Below are 16,101 nucleotides of genomic sequence, written 5' to 3'. Positions count from 1 at the left end.
TTAAACTTCGCGTGCTCTGCCACAGCGGCTGGGAGTTTGCAGGTTCAGATCCCTGGTACAGACCAACGCATCCTTATCAAGCCATGCTGTGGCAGTGTCCCATATAAAGTATAAGAGGATGGGCACAGATGTTAGCCCAGGGCCAATCTCCTCAGCAAAAAGAGGAGGATTGGCAACGGTTGTTAGCTCAGGGCTAATCTTCCTCACAAAAAGAGAAAAAAGAAAACAAATTAAAAAAAATAAAAGACAGTATCCTACCCGCATAGGGATTACAGTCTATTGTAGAGGATATAGGATAGCCAAGTAAATAATTAAACTATTCTCCGGCCGGCCCGTGGCTTAGCGGTTAAGTGCACGCGCTCTGCTGCTGGCGGGCCGGGTTCGGATCCCCGGCGTGCACCGGCGCACCGCTTCTCCGGCAGTGCTGAGGCCGCGTCCCACATACAGCAACTAGAAGGATGTGCACCTATGACATACAACTATCTACTGGGGCATTGGGGGGAAAATAAATAAATAAAATCTTTAAAAAAAAAAAATAAAAAAATAAACTATTCTCAGTTAGGCAGGTATTAGAGCCTAGTACCCACCGCACTCCCCCAAATCACGGCCTCAGGTAACCCTGGCAACGGGTCTTTCTGCCAATAGTAAAGATGGCGCCCAGAGAACATGCGCGTTGACGCACACCCCATTACCCACAATGCAGTGTGGGGGAGGGGAGGAGCAGTCTCTGCCAGGAGCTAATATGGCTCCTATAGTAACACCATCCTCTCTCTTCACCTAATCAGCGACCTGACTGCCCAGACCAGGCTACCGATAAGGAGCTAACTCTCCTTTGTCCCTCTGCTGACCGCTACTGCAGGAGTGATTGAAGCCGGGCAGCGCCTGGCAGTGTTAAACTCCGTAACCAGGGAAACACCACTTCCGCTGACGTCATTACGGCGACACGTGGATCCAAGATGGCGGCGGCGATGGTGAGTGAAGGAGACTCCGGGAGCCGGAGCTGGAGCGGGGCCCTCCGGGGGAATCCCAACACCTTCCGGCGCCCAGTGCCTGACCCAAGCCACCTCCGGGACCTCTAGCTCAGGCTTGAGGGACGTCTCTGACTGGGCTTGTCTCCTGTAAACTCCCCCTTCGCGGCCTAGCCCCTTACTTAGGCTTGTCACGGCCCGGAGTTTTGGGGGAGGCACTGGGTCGGAGGAAAGGTCTCAGTTACCGCCTCCGCCAGTTCCTATTCCTGCTTTGGTCTCCGCCTCCTGTGATCCCCGTCTTCCAGTATTCACTTTCCTAGCCCTGATCTCTCCGAAGAGCCCCCCATTTTTCCCACCCTTGCTCCTCCCCCTCACGTCCAGACCTTGCTCTCTCCGCCTCCTTGCCTCCCCACTGTCCTGACCAGTCCGCGGATGCGACCTCACCTCTGACCAGCTTCCCAGCCCAAGCCCTGTCTCAGATCCTTTCCAGAGCCCTATCCTCACCTCCACCCTCAACTGTTCCCACCGCGCACCCGTCTTGACTGCCGCTACCCCAGAGCATGCCCTTACTGCCCTCCACTTCCCCATCTTCCATCTCTAGACCCTTCCCTAACCATTTCTCTTGTCTCCTCTCAATCAACTCCCTGCCTCTCTCCTGGGGAGCTTTTATCCTACTGGTTCTCAAACTTTGCTGTGGTTAAGACTCAGGATATGTGTCAGGAGGTATGTTAAAAATGCAGTTTCCTGAACCACTCCCAAAGATTTTAAGTCCGTAGGGCTATGTGATGCCCAGGCATCTGCACTTTTATAAGCACTCCAATGATTATGATGGAAGTGGTCTGCGAACTACGTTTTGAAAAACAGTATACTAGCCTCGCCTGGCTGCCTTCCCTTCCCATGTCCCTACAGGGCCACATAGCTAGTTAGGGATGAAGGTTCATTAGGATGGAGCTCGTTAGGATGAAGCCTGTGTGTAGATAAAGGTACAGGTAAAAGACCTGTGCCTGGAAAGTGGGTCAGAACTTGCTCGTTTCTGGTACAGAACCCTGGAAGTAGATCTATGAAGGACTGGCCTTTCTTCCAGAAGCTCAGCTCACATCCTGCTTGTCAAGAAATCAGAACCAAAATTGAAGTCACTTAGTCCAGAGTGATTTTCTAGGTCTTCCTTTATGTTGCTTCCTCAGTAGCTAATTTCCTCCTGGGAGTGAATGCAAAGGAAGAAAGAGGAAAGGAAGTGACATCTGACTTTAGCAAAGGAAGATTCTTGTTTAAATTCTTTGGTGTTGGTTTTCTCCACACAAGGGTGGATTATTGGCTGATAATGAGTTTCCTTCCTGTCAACCAACTGATAACTTATCCTTTTTATTTAATGAGGGATTCCTTATTTAGCACCTCAGAGGTCGGGTAAAAGATTTCACAGCCTTGCCTGATTTCTCTGGTCTCAGACTTTAGTCTGAACCACGAGTGGGGAAAATCGCAAAAGTGGTATGTCGAAACCCATCTTTTTCTGGACAGCATTCAGAACGAGGATGGTGTAAGAACTTAACAGGAAAAGTTACACCCTCTCTTCCCATAGGGAAAAAGTTCAATAAAGTGGCATTTATAGCATTGCACTGGGAAATTCCTGCCCTGTTCAGAACTTTTTAAGAGATAATAAGTTAGCAGTACATGTTTCTGGTACACATTTATTTAATTGACAAATATTTGAGTGCCTGCTCTGTGCCAAGGGATGTAGTTGTGAATTAGAGGGTCAAAGTCCCTACCCTAGTGGAGCTTTTCTAGTCTGAGGAGACAGGCAGTGAACAAGTAAATACATTAACAAGATAATGTCAGATAGTGGTAAGTGCTTTGAAGACACTGTCACAGCAAGGTGAAGTGATAGTGACTGGGGGTGAGAAGGTAATGCAACTACTTTGGATTGAGTGGTCAGAGAAGTCTTTTCAGAGAAGGTGATGTAAATTGAGACCTGTTTGACAAGAAGGACCCAGCAATGCAAAGAATGTTCCAGGCAAAGGAAATGGCAAGTGTAAAGGACCAAGGTGGGAAAGAATGGTGTGTTTGGTATGTTTGAGGAACACAGAAGGCTGGAGGGGCTGAAGCATGGTGAGGGTGGGAGAGATGATAGAAGATGAAATTGGTGAGAGGCGGGAGCAGCTGTGTTTGTAGAAGCACGCCTGTAATTGTGGTGGATTATAGACTACAGTTTGTAGTCTGTGGACCGCATTTTCACATAGACTGTTCTGTTAGGGTGCTCCCCCTTCCCACCTCCTCCAGAACATGACACTAGGGGCGCTGTTTGTTCTCAGCCTGCAGAGCCATGGGAAGGAGTTTGGGTTTTACTCTAAGCAGAGCGATTTAGCGTTTGTCATGTCCTTTGCTTTCATGGTGAATACTGTAACTGATTTCAAGAAACTGAGGATGTAATGTATACAGTGACCCAGAGAGGCCAGTTTAAAGGGTACATGTGAGAAATTTCACATGTGATGCAATAGTGAAAAGACTTGGAAACAAGTTTATTACAGGGGGATATGTGTAACAGGCAAAGTGGGGTCACAGATAGACTTGAGTCTGGTCTGCGTCAAGCACTTTATTACACGAAGTCAGAACAGTCCCCACACCCTTGTACATGTAGCATATGTCACAACCACCGGGAATGGAGGTATGTGGATCTGCTTTGGGGTGTATGGGTTTCTGAGGCAAGTCATAGAACCAAAGAGGAACTGAGCTAGTGGATTCAGTGACCGTGGGAACAGGCTGGATTTTGGGTTTGTTATTTTGTGTTGAAAGTTAGGGTTGTGGGTGCAAGTTTCAAGTGGTGTTTTATGGGCTGTTCCCTCCTTCCTTTTCCTTAGTGAATGGCTCTTCTTCCCCAAGGGCTCAGCTGCCACCTCCCAGGTCTATGTTAGCACAATGGGTGTTTCCTGAACCTGCAGGGCAAGACTTCTCCCATCATAAGAATAGATGGCTGGTGTAAACTGAAGCTCTCTCTAGTTTTCCTGCTTTCCTGTTGCCCTGGATTTGGACGACTCTATAAAGTTACATGGTACCAAATTGATCTAGCAGGGTCTGAGATGAGAAGCTGGCTCATATCTCACTCTTTATGGAAATATTGAGCATATGGAATATGCTTTGGGGAATATTATTTTGGTGGAACTTGGGAAATGACCATCGAGTACATTTGTAGGTATCTCAGGAGTCTAGAAACCTCTATTTGGAGAACAAAACTCTGTATACTTCTCTTCACATATATCATTGTTCATACTGTTTGGGTTTTACCTTTTTCCTTTTTTTATTGGTCATAATTCATATACCATAAAATTCACTGTTTTAAAGTATACAGTTCAGTGGTTTTTATAAGTATATTCACAAAGTTATGCAACCTTCACCACTATTTACTTCCAGAACATTTTCATCACCCCAAAAAGAAACTCATTAGCAGTTACTTCCCACTTCTCTTTCTCCCCAGTCCCTGGGAACCACTAGTTTACTTTGTCTGTAGATTTGCCTATTCTGGACATCTCATGTAAATGCAATCACATTATATGTAGTGTTTTGTGTCTGGCTTTTTTTATATAGCATAATGTTTTCAGAGTTCATCTAAGCTGTAGCATGTATCAGTATTTCACTCCTTTTTATGGCCAAATAATACTCCATTGTATGGATAGACCACATTTTATTTATCCTTTTATCCATTGATAGACATAGGGTTTGTTTCCACTTTTTGGCCATTATGAATAATGTTGCTATTAATATTCATGTGCAAGTTTTTGTGTGAATGTCTGTTTTCAGTTTTCTTAGGTATATATCTAGGAGTGGAATCTGGGTCGGTTCACACTGTTTTGAGGTTACTTGGGTTTGATCCAGTCCAGAGGCAAGGGAATGGACTGAATGACCTCAAGGTTCCTTTGAGCAGATGGAGGCAGTGCTAGCCAGCACCCCCACCCCCAGTTGGAGGTATAGGAACTGTTTTTAGTGGTGGAATCTGGATGGTAGAGTCCCAGAACAGGAGGTAAGAGGCCTGGACTCTGCCACCAGTCCGTATGTGGGAAGTTGCTATCTCCTCTGGGCCTTTCTTGTGGGTGGGCATCAGCCCATTGAGGAAGGAGCACTGGAGCAGGAGTCAGCAGCCTGGGCTTAGTCCCACACTAACACTGATCCACCTTGTGGCCTGGGGCAAATTACTTTGCCTTTATTGATCTCTTTCCACATATGTCATATGTGAAGTTATGGTTTGGACTTTATGATTTCTAAATTCCAGGTTGAAAATTCTGTGGTTTAGAATACTTGAATTTAAGGTGATTTTTTGCTAATATGCCTATAAAATCAGATTGATTTTTATTTCTTTCCATGGTCATAGTCCCGTGGTCTTTCCAAGTGCTGTCTGTTGGTTGTATTGTCTGTCTTATCTCTCGAGTTGCCCCACCTGGCACATATTCTGCAGGAGTCGCTGTGTCCTGGGAGCTGAGGTGCCAACACCAGGCCTTGGTTTGGTTCAAATGTGTTTCTCTGAGGAGTCCCTTTAAAGGAGTGCCCTTAATCCTCTCAGGAAGTACAGAAAAGGCAGAGCCGGCATTAAGTTGCCTCTTGGTTTCACTTTTACAACTTGGACAAAAGTTCCCCTTTGATCTTGGCATTAAAGAAGCAGGTTGCAGAATGTTGGAGAAAGTTGAGTTTTGATCTCTGGACACTGGCAGGAAGGTGGGAAGGACTCAGGATGAACAGGGCCATCTGGCCACAGACGAATGATAGAAGCCGCCTACCACCCCCAAACCTGCTTTGATCCCTGAACCATTTGCTGACACTAGTGTTTCCTAAATGGGGCACAGTTGGGGACACACAGGACTTCTCAATCCTGTCTCATTCCTCTTCATTGCTTCCTTCTCTGTCTTCGTAACATGATTTCTCACCTATGCCTGAGCATTAAACTGACAGACCTCGCAGGGTTTGAAATCCCCAGGTTTTGTATTCAGAGGGTATTCTAAATGCTACTAGCAGCTTTTACAAACCAAAATCAAATCACAAGTTGGAACTGAATTCTTAAGCCAGTTTAGAAGGTAGTGTGGGTGCCCTGGCAAGTCACTTAATATCTTTGGGCCTCGGTTTCTACTTGAAGTAGATCAGATGCTGTAAATTGGCACTCCGGGGACCATATCTTGACATGGACTTGATTTGGGTTTTTTTTGGCTAACACAGGACTTTAAAAGTTTTTGAGTTAGTTGCCAACATTTAATAATTGGGAGATTTCACATTAAAAAAATTCTAGATTTTCATTTTCTCTTGAAAATTCGGGCCCAGATTCCCTGTCAGGAGCATTCCCGGTGCAGGGCCCAGTTTGTCCCTTTCTCCTCAGCTCTTTTGTCTTGCTTCTGAGCAGCTTCACCATTTAGGTCAATTACATGGCCCCTCTAGGTGGTTGAATTTGCAACCCCCAAATGAGATGATCTCTATATAAAGTTTTTCCTACTCTGACATTCTGATTCAAAAGCTGTTAAAGGTTTGTGGTAATCCCCTGTTACCTAACTTCAAGGGAAAAATTTCTATTCACGTGATACATTTCAACTGATAAACCATATGCCCATCCATTATTCCATCTAATCCTTATAAAAGCCCATTTTACAGATGAAGAAACTAAGGCTTGGTCTAAGGACCTGGGCTAGAATCTGACACTGATGGATTTTATGACTTTGGGCACTATTTGCTTCTTTAAACCTCAGTTACCTTTTTTAAAATCTTTTTTTTAATCATAGTAAAATACGCATAACATAAAATTTGCCATTTTAACTATTTTAAGTGTACAATTCAGTGACATTAAGTACATTCACATTGTTGTGCAACCATCACCACCATCCATCTTCAGAACTTTTTCATCATCCCATACTGAATCAGTTTCCTTTTTTTAAAATGAGGATGATACTCTCCTCCAAGGATTGTTGTGGTGACTAAATGAAATAGAACTCGAAAGTGCCTAGCACAAAGACAGCTCTTTTGTACTCCAAAGTTTGAAGTCTTCCAGATGTGAACTGTCTAAGCCTATTGCTTGGACTGAGAGTTCTTTATAAATCCCCAAGGGGGAGAGGGAAGTGCCTTTCTTAGGTTTTATTTCTGCACTTTCTGGCCTCAAGGTTTAGCTCTGGTTGTCTGTTGCTTGGTGAGCATCGTTATTAGTTTCACCTGGCCTTCCACAGCCGGCGGTGGGTTTTTCCCTACCCCGAAGAATAGTTTTGAGTCTTTTTATGTATCTCTGCTCAACAGCTACTCTGTGTCTATGAGCTCTGAAATAAAGGCTACATTTTCAGAGTCTCCTGTGGCTAATTTGGTTCTGTTTTTTTGCTCTGTGAGTTCTTTAGCTCCATGGGGGCTGCTTGGTAAGTGGTCTTCAGCATCATTAGCCATCCTGCATGTGCGGTTGAATTCTTAGGGAGCTTTAACTGATTGGGTAATTGATTTCAGTTAGCTGTTGGCAAACTGTGCCCCAAAGCCTTTTTCTTTTCTTTTCTTTTTTTGCTTAATCTGGGGAGCAGTTACTGAATGATCTTAAAATGGTGACTGTATCTTTGAGAAGAAAAAAGAAGAATCTAGCTTACTGTTAAGAAAGGTGCTGCTTTTGCAGCAGGAAAGGCATGGAATGGGAACCAGCAAGGCTGCTCAGATTGGCCAGACTGTATCACTAGGTGATGCTATTTATAGGGAAGGAGGCTGCAAGGCAGAAGGCTCCAGAAAAGAAAAGGTTAACTTCAGGCCACAGAGAAATGTGAGTGAATAAAATAATTTTCAGTTCTCAGGGGAAACTTCCTATTTTCTTGGGAAGAAGTTAATTGCTCACTCCTTTCAAACTGGGTGGGGCAAATTTTGGGGGGTGAGGGGTACTTTTCAGTCCTAGCAGTCCTTAACTGGGCTGTTGGGAGAGATTTTTCTGCATGCCCAGGCCCCAAGAATAAAATAGATGGGGAGGGCAAGACCTTGATTCTTGGGTCTCTTGAGCTTTATAATTTTCCAGGTTATCCCTATCTTTGCCAGTGATAGGGTGTTAGATTACAGCACAAAGGGCTTCTAGATTGCCATCACCTTGTTCTTTGACTTGCTACCTTTGCAGTCTTGTGGCTTGGAAACCAAGTAAAGCAAAATAATGTTGAATGGGCTGGTTTACGTCTCTGAGGACTTTCACTCCTTTTGTGGCTCTGAATGTGCAAAGGATGTTTGCTAAATACGTAATTGACTTTTCAGACTGAACCTTGCATGAAAGTTCCTGTGGTGACCAATTAAAAATTAAAAGATACTGTAAAGGAATTTCCCAAGAAGCAAGCACTTTGCTACTCCCTAACTTCCTTACAGAAATGAACTATGGGTCAAACATCCTCTGTCAGCCTGTCAGGGCTGCAGAGGTAATGAAGTCAAAGACTCACAAAAGTTGTAATGGTATCCAGTACAGGCAGTCTGATCAGGGGCCCATGAACTTCTAGGTCCTAGATCCTCCTGGAGTCATGCGTCAGGCTCTGCGTGTTGGAGCATGTTTTCTGGGAGCAGGGTCTGTAGCTTTTATAAGATTCTCAGAGAGGTTTGCATCACCCTCTCTGAAGTTAAGAATTGCTGATCTGGTCTGGTTACCACACACTGGTGCCAGAATCCCCTCTGTATCTTTCTTACCTTATGTCTCCCATTTTCTGTATATCTTTTGGGAAACTCATCCAAGTATTTTCAGAGGCCGCCCATTTCCTTCCCCTTCTTAAAATCTAAATGTATTTATTTTGACTATTAGTGATCTGTGTACATGGAAAAAAGTTAGTATACAAAAAGCTATAAATGAAAAGAAAGTTACTTGGCTACCCCCAATCCATTCATCAGAATTAAATAGTCCTTGATTTTTTAACAAATATTTCTCCAGAACATTTTTATACACATAAAAATGTCTATTTTTAAAAACTTTTTATTATAAAAACTTTTCAATGTACACAGAACTAGAAGAAATAGGATAATGAACTCCCGTAACCTATCACCCAGCTGCAACAATTACCATTATATTGCCAAACTTGTTTCATCTCTACCTCCCTCTAGCTGGTTATTTCTTCAAGTTTATGAAGGTGTCATTTAACGCCATAAAATTACCCATTTTCAGTGTACAGTTCAATGATTTTTAGTAAATGTACAGGCCTAACTCATTTTATTGCATTTTACTTTATTGTGCTTCACAGATATTGTTTTTTCACAAATTGAAGGTTTGTGATAACCCTGTGTTGAACAAGTCTGTTGGCACCATTTTTCCAACAGCGTCTGCTCACTTCAGGTCTCTGTCATATTTTGGTAATTGTCGCAATATTTCAAGCTTTTTCATTATTTTTTTGTTATGGTGATCTGTGATCAGTAATCTTTGATGTTACTACTGTAATTGTCTTGGGGAGCTGTGAACCACGCCCATATAAGATGGTGAACCTAATGGATAAATGCTGTGTGTGTTCTGACTGCTCCGCCAACCAGCCATTCTCCCATCTCTCTCCCTCTCCTTGGGCCTCCCTATTCCCTGAGACACAACAATATTAAAATTAGGCCAATTAATAACCCTACAATGGCCTCTAAGTGTTCAAATGAAAGAAAGAGCCACATGTCTCATTTTAAATCAAAAGATAGAAATGATTAAGCTTAGTGAGGAAGGCATGTCGAAAGCCGAGACAGGCCAAAAGCTAGACCTCTTGTGTGAAACAGCCAAGTTGTGAATGCAAAGGAAAAGTTCTTGAAGGAAATTAAAAGTGCTACTCCAGTGAACACACCAATGACAAGAAAGTGAAACAGCCTTGTTGCTGATATGGAGAAAGTTTTAGTGGTCTGGATAGAAGATCAAACCAGCCACAACATTCTCTTAAGCCAAAGCCTAATCCAGAGGAAGGTCCTAACTCTCTTCAATTCTTTGAAGGCTAGGAGAGGCAAGAAAGCTGCAGAAGACAAGTTTGAAGCTAGCAGAGGTTGGTTCATGAGGTTTAAGGAAAGAAGCCATCTCCATAACATGAAAGTACAAGGTGAAGCAGCAAGTGCTGATGTAGAAACCACAGCAAGTTATCCAGAAGATCTAGCTAAGATAATGAATGAAGGTGGCTACACTAAACAATGGGTTTTCAATGTAGATGAAACAGCCTTATATTGGAAAAAGATGCCGCCAAGGACTTTCATAGCTAGAGAGGAGAAGTCAATGCCTGGCTTCAGAGCTTCAAAGGACAGCCTAACTCTCTTGTTCAGGGCTAATGCAGCTAATGCTCATTTACCATTCTGAAAATCCTAGGACCCTTAAGAATTATGTTTAATCTATTCTGCCTGTGCTTTATAAATGGAACAATAAAGCTCGGATGACAGCACATCTTTTTACAACATGGTTTACTGAATATTTTAAGCCCACTGTTGTGACTTACCGCTCAGAAAAAAAGATTCCTTTCAAAATATTACTGCTCATTGACAATGCACCTGGTCACCCAAGAGCTCTGATGGAGATGTACAGTGAGATTAATATTGTTTTCATGCCTGCTAACACAATATCCGTTCTGCATCCCAGGGATCAAAGAGTAATTTTGGTTTTCAAGTCTTATTATTTAAGGAATACGTTCTGTAAGGCTATAGCTGCCATAGATCGTGATTCATCTAATGGATCTGGGCAAAGTAAATTGAAAACCTTCTGGAAAGTATTCATCATTCTAGATGCCATTAAGAACATTCGTGATTCATGGGAAGAGGTCAAAATATCAACATTAACAGGAGTTTGGAAGAAGTTGATTCCAACCCTCATGGATGACTTTGAGGGGTTTGAGACTTCAGGGGAGGAAGTGACTGCAGGCAGATGTGGTAGAAATAGCAAGAGAACTAGAATTAGAAGTGGAGCCTGAAGGTGTGACTGAATTGCTACAATCTCATGATCAAACTTTAACAGATGAGGAGTTGTTTTTTATGGATGAGCAAAGAAAGTGGTTTCTTGAGATGGGATCTACTCCTGGTGAAGATGCTGTGAAGATTGTTGAAATGACAACAAAGGATTTAGAATGTTATATAAACTTAATTGTTAAAGCAGCGGCAGGGTTTGAGAGGATTGACTTTAATTTTAGAAGAGCTTCTGTGGATAAAATGCTGTCAAACAGCATCACATGCTACAGAGAAATCGTTCATGAAAAGAAAAGTCAATCGATGTGGCAGACTTCCTTGTTGCCTTATTTTAAGAAATGGCCACAGCCACCCCACCCTTCAGCAGCCACCACCTTGATCAGTCAGCAGCCATCAACATCAAGGCAAGACCCTCCACTAGCAAAAAGATTACAATTCACTGAAGGTTCAGATGATGGGTAGCATTTTTTAGCAATAAAATATTTTTAATTAAGGTTTGTACATTGTTTTTTTTAGACAAATGCTGTTGCACACTTATTAGACTACAGTATAATGTAAATATAACTTTTATATGCACTGGGAAACAAAAAAATTTGTGTGACTTGCTTTATTGTGATAGTCACTTTATTGCAGTGATTTGGAACCAAACCCGCGTTGTCTCTGACATGTGCCTAGAGGCACAAAGGACTGACACTCGGAGTCAATTCCTGATCCTACAACCAGCCAACCACTGATCTGCTTTCTGTCTATAGATTTGCCTTTTCTGGGCATTTCGTGTAAGTGGAATTATACAATATATAGACTTTTGCATCTGGCTTCTTTTACTTAATGTTTTTGAGGTTCATCCATGTTCTAATATCAATTGGTAGTTCACTCCTTTTTATTGCTGAACAATATTTCGTTGTGTGGCTATACTACATTTTGTTTATCCATTCTCCAGTTGGTGGATGTTGGGATTGTTTCCAGTTTTGGACTATTGTGATCAAAGCTGTTGGGAACATTTGTGTATAAGTTTTTGTATGGACATATATTTCCTTTTCTCTTGGGTAATTGCCTAGGATTGGAATTGCTGGATAGTATGGTAAGTTTATGTTTAACTTTTTAAAGATACTGCCAAACTTTTCTGAAGTGGCTGTACTATTTTACATTCCCGCCAATACATGAGGGTTCCAGTTTCTCCATGTCTTCGTCCACACGTGTTATTGTCTGTTTTTTTGAGGTTAGCCATTCTAGTGGGTGTGTGGTGATACCTCATTGTGGTTTTGGTTTGCATTTCCCTCATGACAAATGATATCGAACATCATCTCCTATGCCTATTAGCCCTTCATGTCTTCTTTGGTGAAATGTCTCTACAAATCTTTTGCCCATTTTTAAATTGGGTTGTTTGTCTTCTGATTAAGTTGTAAGAGTTCTTTATATATTGTAAATAGAAATCCCCCTATCAGATATGTAATTTGTAGGTTTTTCTCCTAGTCTATGACCTGTCTTTCATCTTTTTAATGATATCTTTTGAAGTGTAAAAGTTTTAAATTTTGATGAAGTCCAATTTATCAATTTTTTAAATATATATATTGTGCTTTTAGTGTTGTATCTAAGACATCTTTACAGAACCCAAGGTCAGAAAGGTTTTCTCCTATATTTTCTTTTAGAAGTTTTATAGTTTTAGCTTTTCTGTCTAGGTCTATGATCCACTTTGAGTTAATTTTTGTGTGTGATGTGAAGTTCCTTTTGCATGTGGCTACCCAGTTGTCCAACCCCCATTTCTTGAAAAGACTAGCCTTTCTCTATTAAATTACCTTGGCAACTTCATTGAAAATCAGTTTACTGTAAATGTAAAGATTTGCTTCTGGACTTTTAATTCTGTTCCATTGATCTTTATGCCTATTCTTACCATGCTGTCTTGATTACTATAGCTTTTATAATAAGCTTAGAAATTGGGTAGTATGAATCCTCCAATTTTGTTCTTTTTAAAAGTTGTTTCAGATATTCTGGGTCCTTTGTGTTTCCATATAAATTTTAGGGTCAACTTGTCAGTTTCTACAGAAAGCCTGCTGGGATTTTGATAGGGATTGCATTGAATCTATAAATGAGTTAGAGAAGAATTGCCATCCTAACAATACTGTCTTCAATCCATGAACATGGAATGTCTCTCCAATTATTTAGATCTTCTTTCATTTCTCTTACCAATGTTTTGTAATTTTTCATATACAAGTCCTTTTTAAAAATTTATTCCTAAATATTTTATTCTTTTTGAAACTGTTGTGAATGGAACTATTTTTTTAATTTTATTTTTGGATTGTTTATTGCTAGAACATGGAAATACAATCAGTTTTTATATGTTGATCTTGTAGTCTATGACCTTGCTGAACATGTTTATTTGTTGTAGCAGTTGTTTTGTGGATTCCTTGAAATTTTCTAGACACAAGGTATATGATTTGCAAATAAAAGCACTTTTACTTCTTTCTTTTCCATCTGGATGCCTTTAATTAATTAATTATTTGTTTTAGTGCACATTATTTGCATTTATAGCACAATGTTGAATAGAAATGGCAAGGATGGACATGCTTGCCTTGTTCCTCATCTTAGGGGGGAAGCATTCAGTCTTTGACCGTTAAGTGTGATGTTAGCTGTGGGTGTTTCATAGCTGCCCTTTATGTGATTGAGGAAGTTCCTTTCTATTGCTAGTTTATTGAGAGTTTTTATCATGAATGTGTGTTGAATTTTGTTGAGTGCATTTTCTGCGTCTATTGTGATGATTGTGTGGTTTTTGTCCTTTATTCTATTTGTATGGTATATTACATTAACTGATTTTCAGATAATAAGCCAACTTTGCATTTCTGGGATAAACCCCACTTGGTCATGATGTAAAACCTTTTTATACATCATGTTGCTGGATTCGATTTGCTAGTATTTTGTTAAGGATTTTTTCCATCTGTGTTCATGAGGTATATTCATCTGTTTTTTCCTTTTCTTGTGATGTCTTTGGCTTTGGTATGTGCTTTTTAAAAATTTATTTTGACAAATGAGATTATACTATACATACACTGCTGTGCATCTTGCTTTTTTTTTCTTACTTGACAACTTATGTTGGCAGTCCTTCAATAAGAGTTCTAGCTCCCATTTAAGTATATATTGATAAACTGCCCCCCCCAGAGACTGTACCAATTTACCTATATCTAGTGTATTCAGATTTTTTAAAGCTTTGTGACTCTGATAGGTAAAAAATGAGATATTATTTTGATATGCATTTTTAAAATTATGAATGATGTCAAGCATCTTTTTGTGTTTGACCATTTGAACTTTTTTTTAAACTATCCATTTATATTCTTTTGGGTTATTTGTCTTTCATCGGTTTGTAAGAGCTCTTAGTATATTAAAGAAATTAGTCCTTTGTCAGGTGTGTGGTAAATGTTTTTTACTCAAATTGTCTTTTTCTTTCTCTTTGGTATTTTTTTCATTTTCTTCCTTCTTCCTATATATGCTTTTTCTTTATAGCTTCTGGATTTTGTTTCATTCTTAGAAAACTTTCCATGTCAAGGCTGTTTAAAAGTATATCTGTATTTTCTTCTAATACTTCTATTTCAATTTGTATGTCCTTTCTGTCTCCTCTAGCAGCAGTTTGGATAGCTCTATATTTTTTCAAAATAATCCTGAAATAAAGGGTACATACCAGGCTGACTACTAGTGGTTTGTTTATTAGTAGAAATCATTGAATTGGGGGAGGGACAAGGGAAACAAAGAAGCAGAGAACAAGAATCAGGGAGGATAAAGGGAGACTAAAAGCCGTTCATCTGTGGCAGCACAGTTCTTTGGACACCTCTAATCATGACCTCAGATTGTTCCTAAGCATGGCTCCCACCATGGTGACAAACTTCTCATCACTCGGCTATGCCGGGTTTGGTGCTGCTGGACTTTCTTCACTCTGCAGATAACTTGCTATGTGACCATGGGTATGTCACTTCCCCTCTGGACTCTTGGATTAGTTGACCCCTGAGCTTCTTCAAAACAATGTCTTTATAGAACCCAACTCTGGCTGGAATTTTGCCTTGTTTTGTTCTACCTTTGGGTTGATAGAATGTCCCGTATTTTCAAAGGAATCATGAATTTCTTGAGTTTCAAGGAAGGTCATAAGGCTTCTGGTTCACTTGCCTCACTGAGGTACGGATGTCGTCTTCTGCCTCCTTCCATGGTCACCTGCTTCTGTCTGATTCGCTCATGGTGATGGCCTTTTCCTTGGCTGGGTAGATTCCCTTGTTGCAAGACTCCTTAGGTCAAGTCTACACCTCCCTCCTTGCAGTGTACTCATTGGTCCTGCCTTCCAGGGCAACCCAGAACAAGGCCACTCTGCCTTATCAAGCACCTACTATGTGCCAAGTGCTTTGTGTACTTTATTTAATCCTTACCACCATCACCGCTCCACCACCCTGCCAAAAGTTCAGTATTATATTCCTATTTTACAAATAAGAAAACCAAAACTCAAAGAATTTAAAAAACTTGCCCAAAGTCACACAGCTAGGACGTGGTGGGTCTTGGATTTGAATTCCTGTCTGTATGGCCCCTAAAGCCTATGAATTTTTCCTCTACACCAGTGGGTCTTAAATTGTGATCCCAAAACCAGACCAGCAGTATCAGCATTTCCTGGGAACTTGCTAGAAATGCACATTCTCAGGCCCTGCTCCAGACCTACTGAAGAAGACACTCTGAGGGTTGACACAGGAACCTGTTCTAATAAGCCCTCCTGGTGATTTCCTTGCATGCTCAAGTTTCAGAACCACTGCCTACCAATCTGCTTCCACCTGATCAAGAATTTATACGTGATTTCATTTATCCTTATCAGGTGTCAAATCTAGGACTGGGCATTACAATGTCTCTGGAGCAGAAATGTGCTGCACACGCTCCCCCCACCCCCAAACACTCACACACATGGTAGCCAGAGTAATCTTTAAAACTGCAGGTATGATTTATCCTTTTACTTAAAGCTCTTTAGTGTCTTCCCCACTGCACTGACGACAAAGTCCAAACTCCTCAATGTGGCTTTTGTGTGTTGTGTCCCTCACCTGTTCTTCAGCCTTCTGTCTACACAGACTGTTCATGCTTGCTGCTCAAGGGATGGTCCATGAACTAGGTATGTCATCATCGCCTGAGAGCTTGTTAGAAATGCAAAATCTCAGGCCTCACCCTAGACCGGCTGAATCAGAGTCTGCATTTTACCAAGGTCTCCAGGTGATCTACATGCACGTTAAAGTTTGAGAAGCACCAGCCTACACTTCACCTGCCA

The 16,101-nt window shown here is 41.3% G+C and overlaps 1 protein-coding gene across 1 annotated transcript in view; it reads left to right on the top strand.

The window, feature by feature from the left end:
• The first annotated feature begins 761 nt into the window (after positions 1–761).
• The window catches only part of TM9SF4 (transmembrane 9 superfamily member 4), a 53,435-nt gene continuing 38,095 nt past the window's right edge, over positions 762–16,101 (top strand). Inside the window, exon 1 of the mRNA XM_004442485.3 lies at positions 762–971. Within this exon, the coding sequence (XP_004442542.1) occupies positions 957–971 (15 nt within the window). The 5' untranslated portion in view covers positions 762–956. The remainder of the gene's footprint in view (positions 972–16,101) is intronic.

This window comes from Ceratotherium simum, chromosome 21, assembly GCF_057802395.1.
Source record: "Ceratotherium simum simum isolate JZ-2026a chromosome 21, ASM5780239v1, whole genome shotgun sequence".
NCBI classification, from domain to species: Eukaryota; Metazoa; Chordata; class Mammalia; order Perissodactyla; family Rhinocerotidae; genus Ceratotherium; species Ceratotherium simum.
The sequence above is the reverse complement of the archived record's forward strand: the minus strand, read 5'-3'. Positions and strand labels throughout refer to the sequence as shown.